Source organism: Vulpes lagopus, chromosome 23 (assembly GCF_018345385.1).
Source record: "Vulpes lagopus strain Blue_001 chromosome 23, ASM1834538v1, whole genome shotgun sequence".
NCBI classification, from domain to species: domain Eukaryota; kingdom Metazoa; phylum Chordata; class Mammalia; order Carnivora; family Canidae; genus Vulpes; species Vulpes lagopus.
The window spans coordinates 24,666,010-24,681,425 of record NC_054846.1 but is presented as its reverse complement, the minus strand read 5'-3'; the positions used below and the strand labels follow the sequence as shown (position 1 = coordinate 24,681,425).

At 45.0% G+C, this 15,416-nt stretch overlaps 2 protein-coding genes and 1 pseudogene across 6 annotated transcripts in view; 2 read left to right on the top strand and 1 right to left on the bottom strand.

The window, feature by feature from the left end:
* Positions 1 to 7,572, top strand: part of NR1H4 (nuclear receptor subfamily 1 group H member 4) — a 73,743-nt gene extending 66,171 nt beyond the window's left edge. For all 4 annotated transcript variants that reach the window (XM_041738288.1, XM_041738286.1, XM_041738285.1 and 1 more), the window contains 2 exons: positions 5,004 to 5,117; positions 6,942 to 7,572. In XM_041738288.1, the coding sequence (XP_041594222.1) occupies positions 5,004 to 5,117; positions 6,942 to 7,180 (353 nt within the window). In that variant the 3' untranslated portion in view covers positions 7,181 to 7,572. The remainder of the gene's footprint in view (positions 1 to 5,003; positions 5,118 to 6,941) is intronic.
* Positions 74 to 15,216, bottom strand: LOC121481172 (annotated as a pseudogene).
* GAS2L3 (growth arrest specific 2 like 3) overlaps positions 14,571 to 15,416 on the top strand; it is a 36,817-nt gene continuing 35,971 nt past the window's right edge. The window contains exon 1 of one of the 2 annotated variants that reach the window (XM_041738282.1): positions 14,571 to 14,672. The gene's annotated coding sequence lies outside the window, so the exon portion shown is untranslated. The remainder of the gene's footprint in view (positions 14,673 to 15,416) is intronic. The other variant, XM_041738279.1, reaches the window with a different exon arrangement.

Below are 15,416 nucleotides of genomic sequence, written 5' to 3'. Positions count from 1 at the left end.
ATCTTTAAAACATGTGCGCACATGCACACACACACACACACACACACACACACACACACACACACACACACATGCACACCCTGTTGTGCATGGTATGCCTAGCCCAATCCAGCAAAGGATGGATCTGGTATGTAAAATGAGTCCAGTGCCCTGAGATTAGAAGTCCGGAACAGGAATCCTTTATTACACGTATAGACAACCCTTGACTAATCCTGGCTTCCCCTCCACACCTTTCAGCTGGTGTGGCCTCTCCTAATGTTACTTCCTATACCAGCTTTTCCTGTTCAGACCAATTTCCAATCTTCCAGTAGAAGGAGATCAAGTCATGGGGCAACTGAGTTAAAACCTCATCTCCTATGGAACACTGAAGGTAGGGGTTTCAAGAGAACACTATGGCAGAAAAGCCAGATCTAATTGGCAAAAATGAGGTAGTTCAATAGGCTATGCACTCCAGATAGTTGTTCTCCCCGGTGATAAAACAAAAAAGTGTTCCTGCTGTGAGACCTGGAGCTGCTGCTGACTTATCCCTGAGATTGCCCATGTACCTGAGAACACAGTGCAGGAATGAGGTCCTTAAGATTAAAATACACAAAAATACAAAAACCAGAATATTTATATTATGAAAGAAAAAAGTTAAAATGCACAAGATACATCATTCGCACACAGCTAGTACAGTTGGCATCCTGGAGAAAGTGGGGCCCAAGGTGCGGTTGTCTAAGGGAACAAATAAAATCCTATTGGCCCAGAATGGGGTGGGATTAAGCTTGGGAGCAGGAGGTCTGTCGCTATTCCCCCAACAATCCCTGTGGCTACTGTCACAACCCATTGCTTGGGACAGTCTTCAGTACCCTATCCCAAGAGTGGATTATGAGACAAGATGTGGGAAAACCCTGCCATACCCCTTAGAGATTCCCTCTCCACAGAATATAGTGGTTTGTGGGTTGAGCCCATCAATCTGGTCTTATGCTTTATCTCTACACTCTGGCTTGGGAAAAATTATTATTACATGTCCTTTTTTGAAAGGAAAACAACTTCCCTATCCAGGCCACTTTCAAAAGCTGGAGATCTGAGGGTGGAGACTCAGGTAAAGCACATGGGGAGGAATTTTCTCCAGACCCTCACAGGCATTTGGATAGAGCATGGTTGTAGTTCATTTGCCTCACCCCTTCCCCTCTACCCTGCCAAGAGGGAAGTGGGGGTGATGCTGTGGGACCCCGGCCTGAGATACATGGCAGAGCCAGCTGCCCCCTACCCACCTAGTCCCCACTTTCTCCACTCTCTCCCCCAAACTTCCTAATCACAAAGGAATTGCCCCCACCCACTGTAGCTCAATTCTGGGCCTCTGGGAGTAGGGCAGGGCTATGGATCCCTTCTTCTTCTTCCTCCTGAAAGTAGGCTGGCTTTCCCTGTGAGCTGAGGGCCTGCTGGGCCTTCAGTGGACACGAGGCCACCATATGGCTGAAGCTCTGGCACAAGTGGCCTTTCTTGGGCTGGGGTGGCAGCTTGCGTTCCTTGGATGGTGTTCTAGACCTCAACAGTAGCACCTGTCTCCCTTTGATCTGCGCTTCTGCATGTTCCTCCCTTTGGGCTGCCTCTCACTCCCAATACAAATACCGCAGCAGGCCCGGTGACCCAGATAGATTCTAAGCCTTCAGCAGACTCCTGAAGGTGAACTCCACCGCCTCACCCTCCGGAAGCCCTCCATGTGCAGCTTGCTCTGGTGCACAAAGACATCCACCGGGAGGGTCAAGCACGTCCCCCTCGTGGGTGGTCATGGACAGGAAGCCGAACCCCATGCGCACGTCGAACCACTTACAGATGCTGGCACCGCGCAGGAGCAGCGGCCTCCTCTGGTGCCTTGGCCCAGCCACCAGTAAACTGCTGGTTTGCCACAGAGCCCATGGTAATCGGCTGAACCCGTGGCCCCGGGGCCCCTGGTGGGGTGGCTGCTGGCCTCAGAGAAGTCTGGAGGCAAAGGGAAGGAAATTCAAATTTTAGAAAAATGTCTGTGACTTAAAATTCTATGATTTTCCACATTTTCACTTTATTCACTGTCAGCTTGTACAACATGTACAACACGAACAATTGTAACAAATTTCTTTACCTCATTTTTTTCCTGTAATTAGATAGCTAACAGAGGTGACATTTTTGGAAGGTTAATGGGGATTTAGAAAGACAAGATAGGAAATTAGGTAGTCAAAGATGATTTCTAAAAATTAAATATTTTAAAATCAACCACTTTTAGTATTATCACCAAATCTTTGTATACCATTTTAAAAAATAGTGTAGTTGTGTGTTATTATTTCAGGTAGCCACAAATGACGGGTGCCATTTTTCTTTTTTAAAGTAAAAAAGAGTGCAGCCCGCGTGGCTCAGTGGTTTAGCGCCGCCTTCACCCCAGGGCGTGATCCTGGAGATCCAGGATCGAGTCCCACGTTGGGCTCCCTCCATGGAGCCTGCTTCTTCCTCTGTCTGTGTCTCTGCCTCTCTCTCTCTCTCTTTCTCTCTCTCTGTGGCTCTCATGAATAAATAAATAAAATCTTTAAAAAAAATAAATTGAAAAAGTGCAACCTTCCCGGGGAAATATAGATCTTAGTTTTAGCTTTAATACCTAGAAAAATCCTGGAGCAAATCACTGATCAACCAATTTGTATTCATCTCTGGGGAAGTGCAGAGGGTAAAAACACAACAAAAATGTAGCTTTGTAAATACACAAGTAAGTGACCTTAATCTAACTAAAATTAAAATGAACTGAGTTAAAAATGAACTCATGAACTAAAATTGATCCAATTTCCTGAATAACAATAATAGTATTTGTTCCAACATTTACTGAGAGTTTGCTATCAAACTCTATCATGGCATCATGCTAAGCACTCCGCAGATATCATATGATGCCATTGCTATAATTCACATTTCACAGATGAAGAAACCAAGGTTCATGGAGTTTACGTTCGTCAAGTCATAGGTCAGGTTTCAAACTTAGAGCTGGCTCCCTAACTCTTAACCTCCCTGTTTTCTGGAAACCAGGACTGGTATTCCCAGGCCCACATACTTCAACCTTCGGCATTTTAAATTCGTATCTAGTTTGGTCATGGGTATTCGGTTCAATCTGTGGAAGCTGGAATCTTCCATGTGACGTAATATGCAAGTTGCTTAACAAAGACGCCGTTGTAAAGAGAGCCCACTGGGGTCAATGGAAGAATCAAAAGTCAAAGGGGAAGAAAAGTGTGGTATTTAAACTAAAGAGAGGAAGGCCAGGGACTCGGTTTGGGAAAGGTCTTTAGACTATTCTAAATCTAAGGATTCAGACTTTCTGATTCTGTGAAGCATATTAGATGATAATCGTGCTCCTTAGTGTCCAGAATCCAACTGTATTCTAGTTTGGTTTGGCCAAAGCTGTCTGGCTCTAGGTCTGATTTGGAACGGAAGAGAACAGTCTATTTATTGTGGACCAATTCTGGGAAATTCATGTTCATCTTAATTCATCCATAAGTCACATCATTGTCTTTTTTCTTTTTTTCTTTTTATCGTTTTAATTCCCATGGTTTTTTTCTCCTCTTCCTCGTTCTCCTTTTTTTCCTCTGTAATTCCCCAGTCGAAGCTCTTCTGAATGGGAGCCATGCACAGAACAGGCACAAAATTAATACTTGTTGAATGAGCGGAGGAAGTGACACAAAGGCATCTTCAATTATGAAGAGGTACAAGCTAGATCAAGGAGGCGGAGGACGTTCTAAGGAGAGACAATACAAAAACTGGGCAGTGTGGATTATTTAGGGAGCTCCCAGTAGCTGGACAAGGCTGTGTGATAGAGATGTTGTGCAGCCTAGTGACAGCCGGGAGCCAGGACTCTCGAGCCTGCTAGCTGTGGTTTGAATCCTGCCTCCATCTCTCACCAACTGTGTGTCTTGGGGCAAATTATATGACTTCTCAGTACCTACCTTATGGGGTATTAGGCTCGGAATTCTAGCATAATGGCTGGGAAATAGTGCCTAATACACGATGAGTGCTTAAAGCACGTGGATCCTACTACTACCATGTAGGTGAGTAGCAGGTGGTGGGATCGGCAGGGGACAGGGCCTGGAGTTTCCCATGTAAAACACTTATAACAAAAGCAACAGAGACTTTTTGAAAGTTTATAAGAACTGGGGGGAACAGGGTGTGATTTGAATTTTGTGATTCTGGGACTGAAGACAGAAGGATTGGCGGGCAGGCAGTTGCCGGAATCCAGATGAAAAGAAATAAGGATTTAAACTAAGTCAATTCCAGGTGTTGTGAAGAGGAGAGGGAGCACCCAATAAGGCAGCAGGTCAAGTCCTAGGACTTGGCACCTGCCTGAGTTAGAGAGACGGCCGAGTGTCAGGTGTCAGGTCAGGGCAGCTGGGTGAGGATATTAGTCACTGAGAAGGGGGAGACCAAGAAAGGGATGGATTTGGAAGAAGATGAGGAGTTTAGTTGTGTATGTGGTTATTTTTGATTTTGGACATATCAACTTTGAAGAGAAGGGCCAGGTACCAATGCCCTGGTAGGCAGCAGAACTGTGGGAAGAACCCTAGCTGATGTATTAAGTGGAGACATTTATACCTTTGGGCTTAACAACAATAACTTTTTGGTTGGTTGTTTAAAATGCTACCTCTACCTTGATTATAGATATTTATACTAAAAAGATTAACCAAACCCTATGTAGAGAATGGTGAAGTTGAGAGGGTTTTTGGGGGGCAATTTGAGAACATTATCATTTATTATCAGGCCATAGTGACCCAACAAAAGGCACTGCTGAAATCAGGATGCACAAGTCACTAAGGAGGTGATATTCTGAGGATTTTGTTAACTGACCTTCTTTGATATGACTTGCCTTTGACTAGACACATGATATATAGTAATTACCTGTGCATTTTGTGTAATCCTAACCTGTGTGTGTATGTACAGTGTGTTCGTAGCTTTACACTCTTTCGTCGTCTGAAAATTGTCTTATGCCTCTGCAATTTGTCATCTCTTCCCCGTAGGTATCTCAGATGAGTACATAACGCCCATGTTTAGTTTTTATAAAAGTGTTGCCGAACTGAAAATGACGCAAGAAGAGTATGCTCTGCTTACAGCAATCGTCATCCTCTCTCCAGGTAATTTCGTTGCTGTGTTTTGTTTTTTTTTAAAGAATCTATTTTTTTAAAATTTTTTATGATAGGCACACAGTGAGAGAGAGATAGGCAGAGACATAGGCAGAGGGAGAAGCAGGCTCCATGCACTGGGAGCCTGACGTGGGATTCGATCCCGGATCTCCAGGATCGCGCCCTGGGCCAAAGGCAGTTGCCAAACCGCTGAGCCACCCAGGGATCCCTTGTTGCTGTGTTTTAATTTTTATGCCATTCGTTTATTCTGCTTCTTCCCCAGTATGACAGTAATAACATTTCTTAGAGAAGATCTGAACGACACAGAGGCAGAAAGAAACCGGGAAACGGCCCTATAATCCCACCCCTCCTGGGAGATCGTTGTTAAAATTTCAATGCAGTTCTTCTCAGCCCTTTTCCCTAAACATAGCACTCATGCACTGAATAATTGCGTTTTGAGTACCTACTATGCACTGAACATGGTTCCAGATGCTGGGGGAGACAGCAATAAAGAAATGGGCCGGAGATGGCTGCGTGGAGCTTGCATTCCACTGGGGTGAGAAAGGCAATAAATGAGGAAGCAAAAATACTTTTCAGGAGGTGGTAATGCTAAAAAATATATATAAAGATGAGGATATAAGGAAAGAAAGTGGGGGCAGGGCTTTTAAAAAATATATCTTCTTTATTCATGAGAAACACAGAGAGACAGAGACAAAGGCAGAGGGAGAAGCAGGCTCCCTGTGGGGAGCCCGATGTGGGACTCGATCCCAGGACCCCAGGATCATGCCCTGAGCCAAAGGCAGATGCTCAACTACTGAGCCACCCAGAGGCCCACAGAAAAGGCTTTTCTAAGGGATTGATATGTGAACAGGAAGTTAAATGGAATCACATACTTTAAGCATAATAGGGAACATACTATCTTTTTTTTTTTTTAGTTTATTTTTCTATGTCATTAAAAAATTATATCAGTAATGGGGGCACCTGGGTGGCTCTTTGGTTAAGCGTCAGACTCTTGATTCGGGCTCAGGCCACAATCTCAGGGTAGTGAGATGGAGCCCGCTGTGCCCATGCGCGCTCTCTCTCTCTTTCAAAATGAGATTATATTAGTGAAAGTTTGTAGAATCAGATATGCATAATGTTGATGTACAATCCTTTACATGATGGTTACCGTTTTTGGCTGTACAGGATGTTTCAATTGTGTGTGTGTGTGTGTGTGTGTGTGTGTGTGTGTGGTTTTAAACAATGTCAAAATGAACATCTCTGCACATGTATTTTTGGATTATTTTAATTATCTGAGAGTAATGCCACGTGTGTGATTTGTAAAGCATAATTTCAACATTAGCTTTAAACCATTCTTACACATAATATCGAGGCAGAAGCTAATGGTCATTTTGTTTGTTTTACCATAATACAAATAATTAAAGAAAACCTTTTTGGTTCTGTATACTAAAGTCCACACATACCTACCCTGTGGCCTGGCAGTTCTGCTACTTAGAATGTACCCACTAGAAGTGATGCCTACACCCACCATATGGGTCACTTTTGGGGGCACAGACTGGAAGGAGAGTTTGGGGAGTAGTAAATGTTCTATATCTTGATCTAGTTGTGATTATATGAAAATATGTGTGTGTGTGTGTGTGTGTGTGTGTGTGTAAAAATTCAGCACGTTAAGACACTTAATATATACATTTAAGAGCGCGCACTTATAAGTCACATTGCAAGCAAGTTCTTGTTGCTATAATCACGCCAAATTGATGCTCCTCAAGAACCCATTTTTTAACCCATTTAATTTTAATTCAATTTTAAAATGTAACTTTATTTTAAACCTCGACACAGACAGACAATACATCAAGGACAGGGAGGCGGTAGAGAAGCTTCAGGAACCCCTGCTTGATGTGCTACAAAAGTTGTGCAAGATTTATCAGCCTGAAAATCCTCAACATTTTGCCTGTCTCCTGGGTCGCCTGACTGAATTGCGGACATTCAATCATCACCACGCAGAGATGCTGATGTCATGGAGAGTGAATGACCACAAGTTCACCCCGCTTCTCTGTGAAATCTGGGATGTGCAGTGAGGAGTGTGACAGGGCAAGAGCATCCAGTGCTTCATTTTCCTCACAATATGTCTGATGTATGACTTTTTTTGTTTCATTTGTACCTGGTTTCACGCAAGAACTTTGGCGGATATTTATGCAGTGATTATGCGACTTCCAAAGTTGTAAATACTGAGCTAGATAACATTGCTTTCTCCGCATGGCATTTGACAAGGCTTCAGGGACTCTTTGGTCCAAACGGGCCGTCCTGCTCGCCTTGCTCCATTGATCATTCTGCACTTCCATCGGTTGAGATAGGGAAAACTTCATTTTGCTCTTATCTTACATCATCACATATATTTTATCAAAGAGTTGTGTTCAATTTTGGCAATAAACTGAACATAATGGCAGTAGGCTTTTCTCTTGGAACAAAATCTGAAAAATACAGAAACTCGTTTCTTTAAATGGTGAACGACATCCTGTTGGGCTTGGCATTTGTGTGTGTGTGTGTGTGTGTGTGTGTGTGTGTGTGTGGTGGTGGTGGTGGTGGTGGTGATGGGTAGTTTACAAAAAGATAAACTCTCACAATACAAATGTTTTTTTTTTTTTTCTCATCCCAGAAGCAGCCCTGGTGAATATTCATTTATTTGTAATGGCCCTCAGATCATTTCATTTTCTTTGAAGTCAAAGAAGTAGCATTCAGAAAAGCTAATGATTCTCAAATAAAGTATTCCCTCAAGCAAACCCTTTCCAAAGTTAGGGTCTTGAAGTCTGGTTTACAAATGCAAATAACTCCAGTGATGGGATATTCCCTTTTCTCTCTTAAAAGCACTTAACTTTGGCTTCAGTGCATATAATTAATCTGTTTTTTTTTTTTTTTGGTTTGTTTTGTTTTGCTTTTGGAAAACACTTCTACAGCTGGGTGCACAGCTGTTGTATACTTCCCCCAAACCAGGAATTAGTTCATTTCCTTCATTCATTGTTACACTGCTGTAGTCTTCTCCCCATCATCCTTGGGTGAATACCATAAAACACCTCCTATGAGCAATGGCCTTATATATACCCCTTTCTGCTGAAGTCAGACACAATGGAGCTTGCTTAGCACACAAAAGGTTTTTCTGTATTAAAATATTAGAACAAAAAAAATTAAAAAAAAAAATTAGAACCACCCTGAAGTCCTAAACACAGTGGGAAAGGGAACAAGCGGGGCTAGCATTACTTGGATTCTACTTGCTACAACAACAAGACTTGAGTCCCCACTAAGTACAAGGTCCCTCAAGGTCACAGTCCTGGCCTGGAGGGGTTTGCAAAGAGGTGCAGAGACAAGTTCTGTGGGCTCACTGGGCAAGTCTCCTGGAGGAGGAGGAGGTGGCATTTCCTCTGGGCTTGAAAGGCTATAGCCAGGACCTCCATAGAGGCTGTGAGAGGGAACGGGATGCAAGGGTGGCAGGAGCACAAGCAGGGGCTGGTGAGGTGCAGGTGTTAAAAAGCACAAGTAATCTGGGGAGAGACAACCCTTGGCAAAACCCTTCCCAAGCCTCCGTTTCACCATCTGGAAATGTAGATACCAGCGCCTAAGATCTCTAGGAATTTAGCTAATGGGTGAAAAGTGGGAAGTTGCAGGCCCCTCAAGGGAGATAGGTGGTAAGGAAAGGACACATCAGACAGGGAAGCCGGCTTCTGAATGCCTGAAGGAGGAGATTCGGTTTGAGGAACAGAATGTGGTTTGGTGTTTCCCAGATCACAGGGAATTTGTAGGGAAAGTGATGGGGAATGAGCTGAATTAAGGGGCACACTACAGACCGAACTAGGAGTTAATCACGTAGGTATGGATTCATTCATGTAGGTAAGACTTTGTAATGGCAAATAATAATGCTTATGAAAATGAATTGTGATAAAATAATACATATAGGCCCTTTGTTCCCAGTTCCTGACACAGGGCTTTCTAAAACCCTTGGAATTTCCTGATGGGGTGAAAGGAGCACCTTTTATTTGTAATGAGCTGCTTTCAACCAGACCTGAGTTTATGCTAACAAGATAATGGAAGGAGGGGCTCTACGTGCTTTAGGAAGGGTGATGATTGCTAGAAGAACCAATCATGTGATTAGAAAGCTGGCTTTTTTGGCCCTATTCCCAGACTCCGAGATGGGGAGACAATCCCAGAGGTTGAGGTCAATCACCAATGGCCAAGGATTTAATCAGTCATGCCTATGTAATGGGTTTTCCATAAAAATGCCTAAATGATGCATCTTGAGAACTTCTGGGTCCATGAACATACTGAGGTGAAGAGCATAGAACACACTAGAGAGAGCACGGAAGCTCCAGGTCCTCTCCTCTACTCCCATACCTTACCCTATGCCTCTTCCATTTGGCTATTACTTACCAAGTTGTACCCTTTATAATAAACCAGTAAGTAAACTGTTTTCTTTAGGTCTGAGAACCATACTAGCAAATTATAAAAATTGAGGGGGGGAGCAGGTAATTGGTAAAGATCTTATTTCCAAATAAGGTCACCTTCTAAGATTCCAGATGGACATGAATTTTGGGGGATTTATAGGGGAAGGAACACTATTCCATCCACTACATAGATATAACATTTTAGCATTAATCACAGCTGTTGTTATAAAATTTGACCTCATTTAATTACTTTCACACAATATTTGTTCATGTAAATCTGTAACATTTCTTTAAGCTTAGTGTTGTTTTTAATGTAGTAGGCTCTCAATAGGCTATCTGCTGAATGAATAGTTAATTAGGAATAAATCAAACCTTCTATTGCCCCCAAATTTTACCCAGTACTTCACACAAGGTGTGTTCATCGATTGACACTCAATAGTGTCAGAGCATTAAATGCAACAGCAGCAGCAGCAGCAGCCACATAATGCAGAACAATAACTAATAAAGTCATTAAAAGCAAACAAAACAAAACCCAACAAACAAAAAAACCTCTAACAACTATGTTTTTTTTTTTTAATCCAGCATTACTTAACATGCGGTGTTATATGAGTTTCAGGGGTGCAATGTGGTGATTGAACACTTCTGTACACTACTCAGTGCTCCCCAAGAACAGTGTACCCTTCACCCCCACCCCCTATGTCACCCATCCCACACTCCCTCCCCTCTGATGACTGTCAGTTTGTTCTCTATTGTTAAGAGTCTATAGTTAAAAGAGTTTTTTTGGTTTGTCTCTTTTTTCTCTTTGTTTTGTTTCTTAAATTCCACAAATGAGTGAAATCATAGGGTATTTGTTTTTTCTCTGACTTATTTCACTTAGCATTATTATGCTCCCTAGCTCTATCCATGTCCTTGAAAATGGCAAGATTTCATTCTTTCTTTATGCCTGAGTAATATCCCACTATACATGTATGTATGTGTGTGTGTGTATCTGCTGATAGACCCTTGGGCTGCTCCCGTATCTTGGCTGTTGTAAATAATGCTGTAATAGACTTAGGGGTGCATGTTTCTTTTTAAGTTAGTGGTTTTGTAGTCTTTGAGTAACTACCCAGCAGTGGAATTACTGGGTCATGTGGTAGTTCTATTTTTAACTTTTTGAGGAACCTCCACACTGTTTTCCACAGTAGCTGCACCAGTTTGCATCCCCACCAACCGTGCATGAGACTTCCTTTTTTTCCACATCCTTGTCAACACTTGTTGCTTCTTGAATTTCTTGTGGTTCTTTGTGTATTTGACTACTTGACTTTAGCCTTTCTTTCTTTCTTCCTTCCTTCCTTTCTTTCTTCTTCTTTCTTCTCTCCCTTTCCCCTTCCTTCCTTCCTTCCTTCCTTCCTTCCTTCCTTCCTTCCTTCCTTCCTTCCTTCCTTCCTTCTTTTTTTAAGAGAGGGGGTTATAGAGGAAGGAACTGAGGGAGAGGGAGAGGGAATCTTAAACAGGCTCCATGCCCAGCAGGAAGATCATGACCTGAATTGAAATTGAGAGTGCCTAACCAAATGAACCAACCAGGTGCCCTGACTTAAGCTATTCTGACAGGTGTGTGGTGATATCTCTTTGTGGTCTTGCATTTCTCTGACGATTGGTGATGCTGAGCATCTTATCATGTTTCTGTTGGTCACCTTTACTTCTTTGGAGAAATGTCCATTCATGTCTTCTGCCCATTTTTAATCAGATTCTTTGTTTTTTTGGTGTTGTGTTGTAGAAGTTCTTTATATATTTTGGATACTAACCTTTATCAGACACGTCATTTACAAATATGTTCTCCCATTCTGTATGTTGCCTTTTAGTTTTATTGTTTTCTTTGAAGAAAGCTTTTTATTTTGATGTAGTCCTAATAGTTTATTTTTGCTTTTGTTTCCCTCGCTCAGGAGACATATCTAGAAAAATGTTGCTATGGTTGATGTAAGGAAAACTACTGCCTGTGCTCTCTTCTAGAATTCCAGTGGTTTCAGGTCTCACATTTAAGTCCTTAATCCACTTTTGTTTGTCACTACAGTATGTTTTAAGCAATGCAGTTGCTTTAAATTGCAATGCAGTTTTAAGTAATTCTTTGCAGGGCTGTGAAAAAGCCAAATCATATCTCAACATTCAAGGCGTATATGCTTCAGGCTATTTGATTAGTCGGATCAATGATCATTCCAATGTAATAACTTAAAATTTAGATTTCCAAGCATGCGTTTTCTTAAAGTGGGGGCACACCTTCACAATCCTGGCAAAGTCACATCTATTAGACTTTGTCACCTGATGAAAATGATGGGCAATGCTTGCTCTGTATGTTGCAACCATGGTAATTTACAGTAAAATAAGAACCTCTAAAGTATAGGTATTAGCCTAACCACCAATTAGAAAATCTACACATGAAAGTAAATTTCACCTCATTAGGTGGAACCCTCAATTACTAATTGTAGTGTTAAAATCAAGATAGGTAAGATGGTGAGTGCACTGAGGGAGAGGGGTACTGAGAGCTGATGTAGAAATGAGGTTCAGAAAACAACACGAGTACTTCCTTCCTTCCTATACAGAAGGGAAAAGCAACACGAATCAAATAATTGAGGTGGGAGTTCTCCGCCAACATATATCTCTAACCAGTCAGGGATATGGACTTAAAGAGAGGAGATTGTTTAGACTTTCTGATTGCAGATTCATTTTCCTCCTGTCATATCTTTATAAGGTACATAAGTTACCAAGACAAATCACATAGACAATGAGAATAAAAGGAAAGCAAGCATAAAATACCCTAAAATATGTCAAAGTTTCAGTAAATGGTTTAGAAATATTAAGTGGGATGGGGGGTGTAGAGAAAGGACGCTCATGTACATATAGGAGTATAGCATACTTTCAATTTTTAATAAGTGGAATTTAAATGTTTATGCATGTAGTATGCATGTAGGAAAAAATTGTTAACTATTGGCTCATCAAACAACTCTTAAAGTTTTATAGAAAAGTGTACAGGTTCTGATGTTGGTACTCAATAAATCCAATTGAAAGCTACAACTCCACTTTGAAATTTGGCTACATGAAGGAATATGACAAACTGTCCTTAGTTTTCAACAGAAATACTGTAAAACATACGTTTATTTGAACAATTGGTGAAAATTAATCTATGGCAGATGGCGGGACCAAAGGGTTCTGGGAGCAACTTCAGTAAAAAAGAAGGAGCAACCATGAAAGGGTGTCAGGTTCAACTACCAGGACATGCCAAGTTTTGGCTGACTGTCTTACAACCAAGAGTATAAGCTCTGTGAGAACAGGACCCTTCCTGCTGTGGCAGAGTCTGGTGCAGAGCAAGCACTCAATGATGTTTGTGAATTAACCTTTCAAATCTGTGTCTCCTGCCCCAACCAATTAAACCACTTCTGAACACCCCTACCTGCATGCTCCTCTCACACTTGAGACTGAACATACCCCAAACCAAAATGCAGGTAAGTCAGCTTTCTTAGGTATCTCCAGAGACTTCTTTCTCTCCACCTCTTTTGAATTAGTTTAGGTAATTGTTGAATTTAGTTTTTGGAATTGTCACCAGTCTCATTCCATTCTTCAAAAATCCTTGAAAAAAATGTTTCCGTAAAACACACCATCCTACCACTCCTTTTTTTTTATATAACCAATCCCAAATGACTGCAAGAAAAATTCTAAACTCTTCAGCATCTACCAGATCTTTCATCGGTGCCTACTCTTCCAGCTTGATCTAGCTCTCAATCTCCAATCTTTAGTCTCTCAAAACTACTATTCCAGGAACATTTCAGGTGCTCTCATATCTCTGGAACTATGTGTTCTCTCCGCCTGGAAAGCACTCCTTATTCCCAATTATCCATGCTCTTGTCAGATTCCTAATTATCCTTCAAAACTCTCGGCTCCTTTCAAACCTCTGACCATCACCTTCCAAGGCTGTCAGGTGTTCCTTCCTTTGCAGACCTCCATTGAGCCTTCAGGCTGCTGAGCACTTCGAAGGCAGGCACCGTTTTTTTCATTTTCGTGGAATCTTCTTCATTTTCGTTTCCACTGCAGAGCAGCAGCAGGACCCCCTCAGGGTTTTTAATGAACGAAGGAAGGAATAAACACTAGAGAGAGAACATCATTCCAGGTCAACAGAAGGTCGACCATTTTACAGATGAGAAACTGAGGCCCAGAGAGGCGAGGTGATTTCACAAAATCAAACTAAAAGGGGAAGGATCTGGGCCTCCAGGCTTTTGGCCACTGACACCCCCCCCCCCCGCCCCTTTACAAGTCACATTACACTTACAGTTATCAGAGACCTATGCACCTCTACATGGAGGTCCAGTTTCTGCTTTATCTCGGCCGTCTGGGCCAGTAAGTCTCCCTCACCAGGATGAGGTTGGTTTTTGTGTGTTTCCTGAAATCAGCGCCAGCACCCGGTGTCCGCCCACAGCTGGGGCTGGCAGCTGCAATCCTCCCCATCTTTCAACGCCGACTCTCCAGGAAGAGCCTTCCCTCGGGAAGGGAAGCACAGCACGCCCACTCCCGGGGGGTGCGTTTGTCTCCGGAAACCGGGCGCCCCCCCGACAGCCAGATCTCCGGTGCTCGGGGTCGGGGCGTGGGGGGGGGCTCCCAACACATCAGGGTGAGACTCAGGGCCACACCCTCGACCTCCACCCTGCGACTCCGCGGGGACAAATGTCCAGGCTGTGGCGGTCGCCGGGGGGCCAGACGGGGGGCCTCGCTCCGTGACACCGAGGGGCTACTTTGCCTTTAGGTGGAGAACGGGGCTTGGCCCCGCGACGTGAGAGACTCCGGGCGGCGGCAGGCGGGCGCCCCCGGCCCAGTGAGGTGCGCGCGGGGGTCGGGCGCGCCCGGAGGCCCGGGGTGGGGGGGGGGAGGGAGACGGGGGCCCTGCGGCCGTGCCCTCCCCCATCTCGGGGCGGGAGGGACTCTGCAGCCGCGCCCTCCCCCGCCCGGGGCGGAGCCTGCGGCCGCGCCCTCCCCCGCCTTCCCATTGGTCCTTTCGAAACAGGCGGCGGGCGGCGGCGGAGGCGGCGGGTCGGCGGGTCGGAGGCGGGTCGGCTTCGCGGCCGGACCCGAGATGTCGCCCTGCGGGGAGAAGTGACCCTTCCGGGCCCGGCGGGTGAGTCCTTCCCTGCTGGCCTTCTCTTCTCTCGCGAGCCTTTCCTCGCCGTCTTGGGGCTGCCGCGCCTTCGTCTGCGGCCTCGAGGGACCCCCGGCGCTCGGGGAGTCGCGACGCTGGCTCGGCGGGGTCTCCGGGACGCCCTGCGGTTGGTCTGCGGCGGCGGCCGCGCCCCCGGATTGGCCCCCGGGGCTGTCAGGGTGATGGTCAGCCCGCCCTCTCCCGCCGCCTGGGTGCGGCGCTGCGGCTCCAGGTGTGCTGGGCCGGGGGGGCGGGGGGTGCGGACCGAGTGGGCCGGAGCAGGTGTGGAGCCGTAACCGCTCTGCCTTAGAATCGGGGGGAGCGGAGCCTGAAGCTGGTTGAAGGGCTCCGGGGCACCCTTACGCCCCAGCGCCTAGCACGGTTAGGGCCGCTGGACTCCCCGACTCACCCTCTGTAAGAATCCGCGAAGTCACTCCCCTCGGGGAGAGCGGCGCACGCCGGCCGGGTGCCTCTGGCGAGGTTGACGGGCCTCCGCCGCGGGGTCCGGCGGGGCGGGGCTCTGCGCTCCCGGCTGCACCCTCGGCCTGGAGGGCTGCCCGGGGGGCCGAGCTGTGAAGTAAAGGGAAGGCTTTGCGGTTCGCCCAGAAATCTGGAGCAACTTTCGGAAGGCGTCCTTCCTCGCGCTGCCACTCCTGGCTCCCAGCGAATCTTTTCAAATGGAGTTTCCTGGATGTGCGAGTGCTTTGTGCGGTGCGTGGCCGA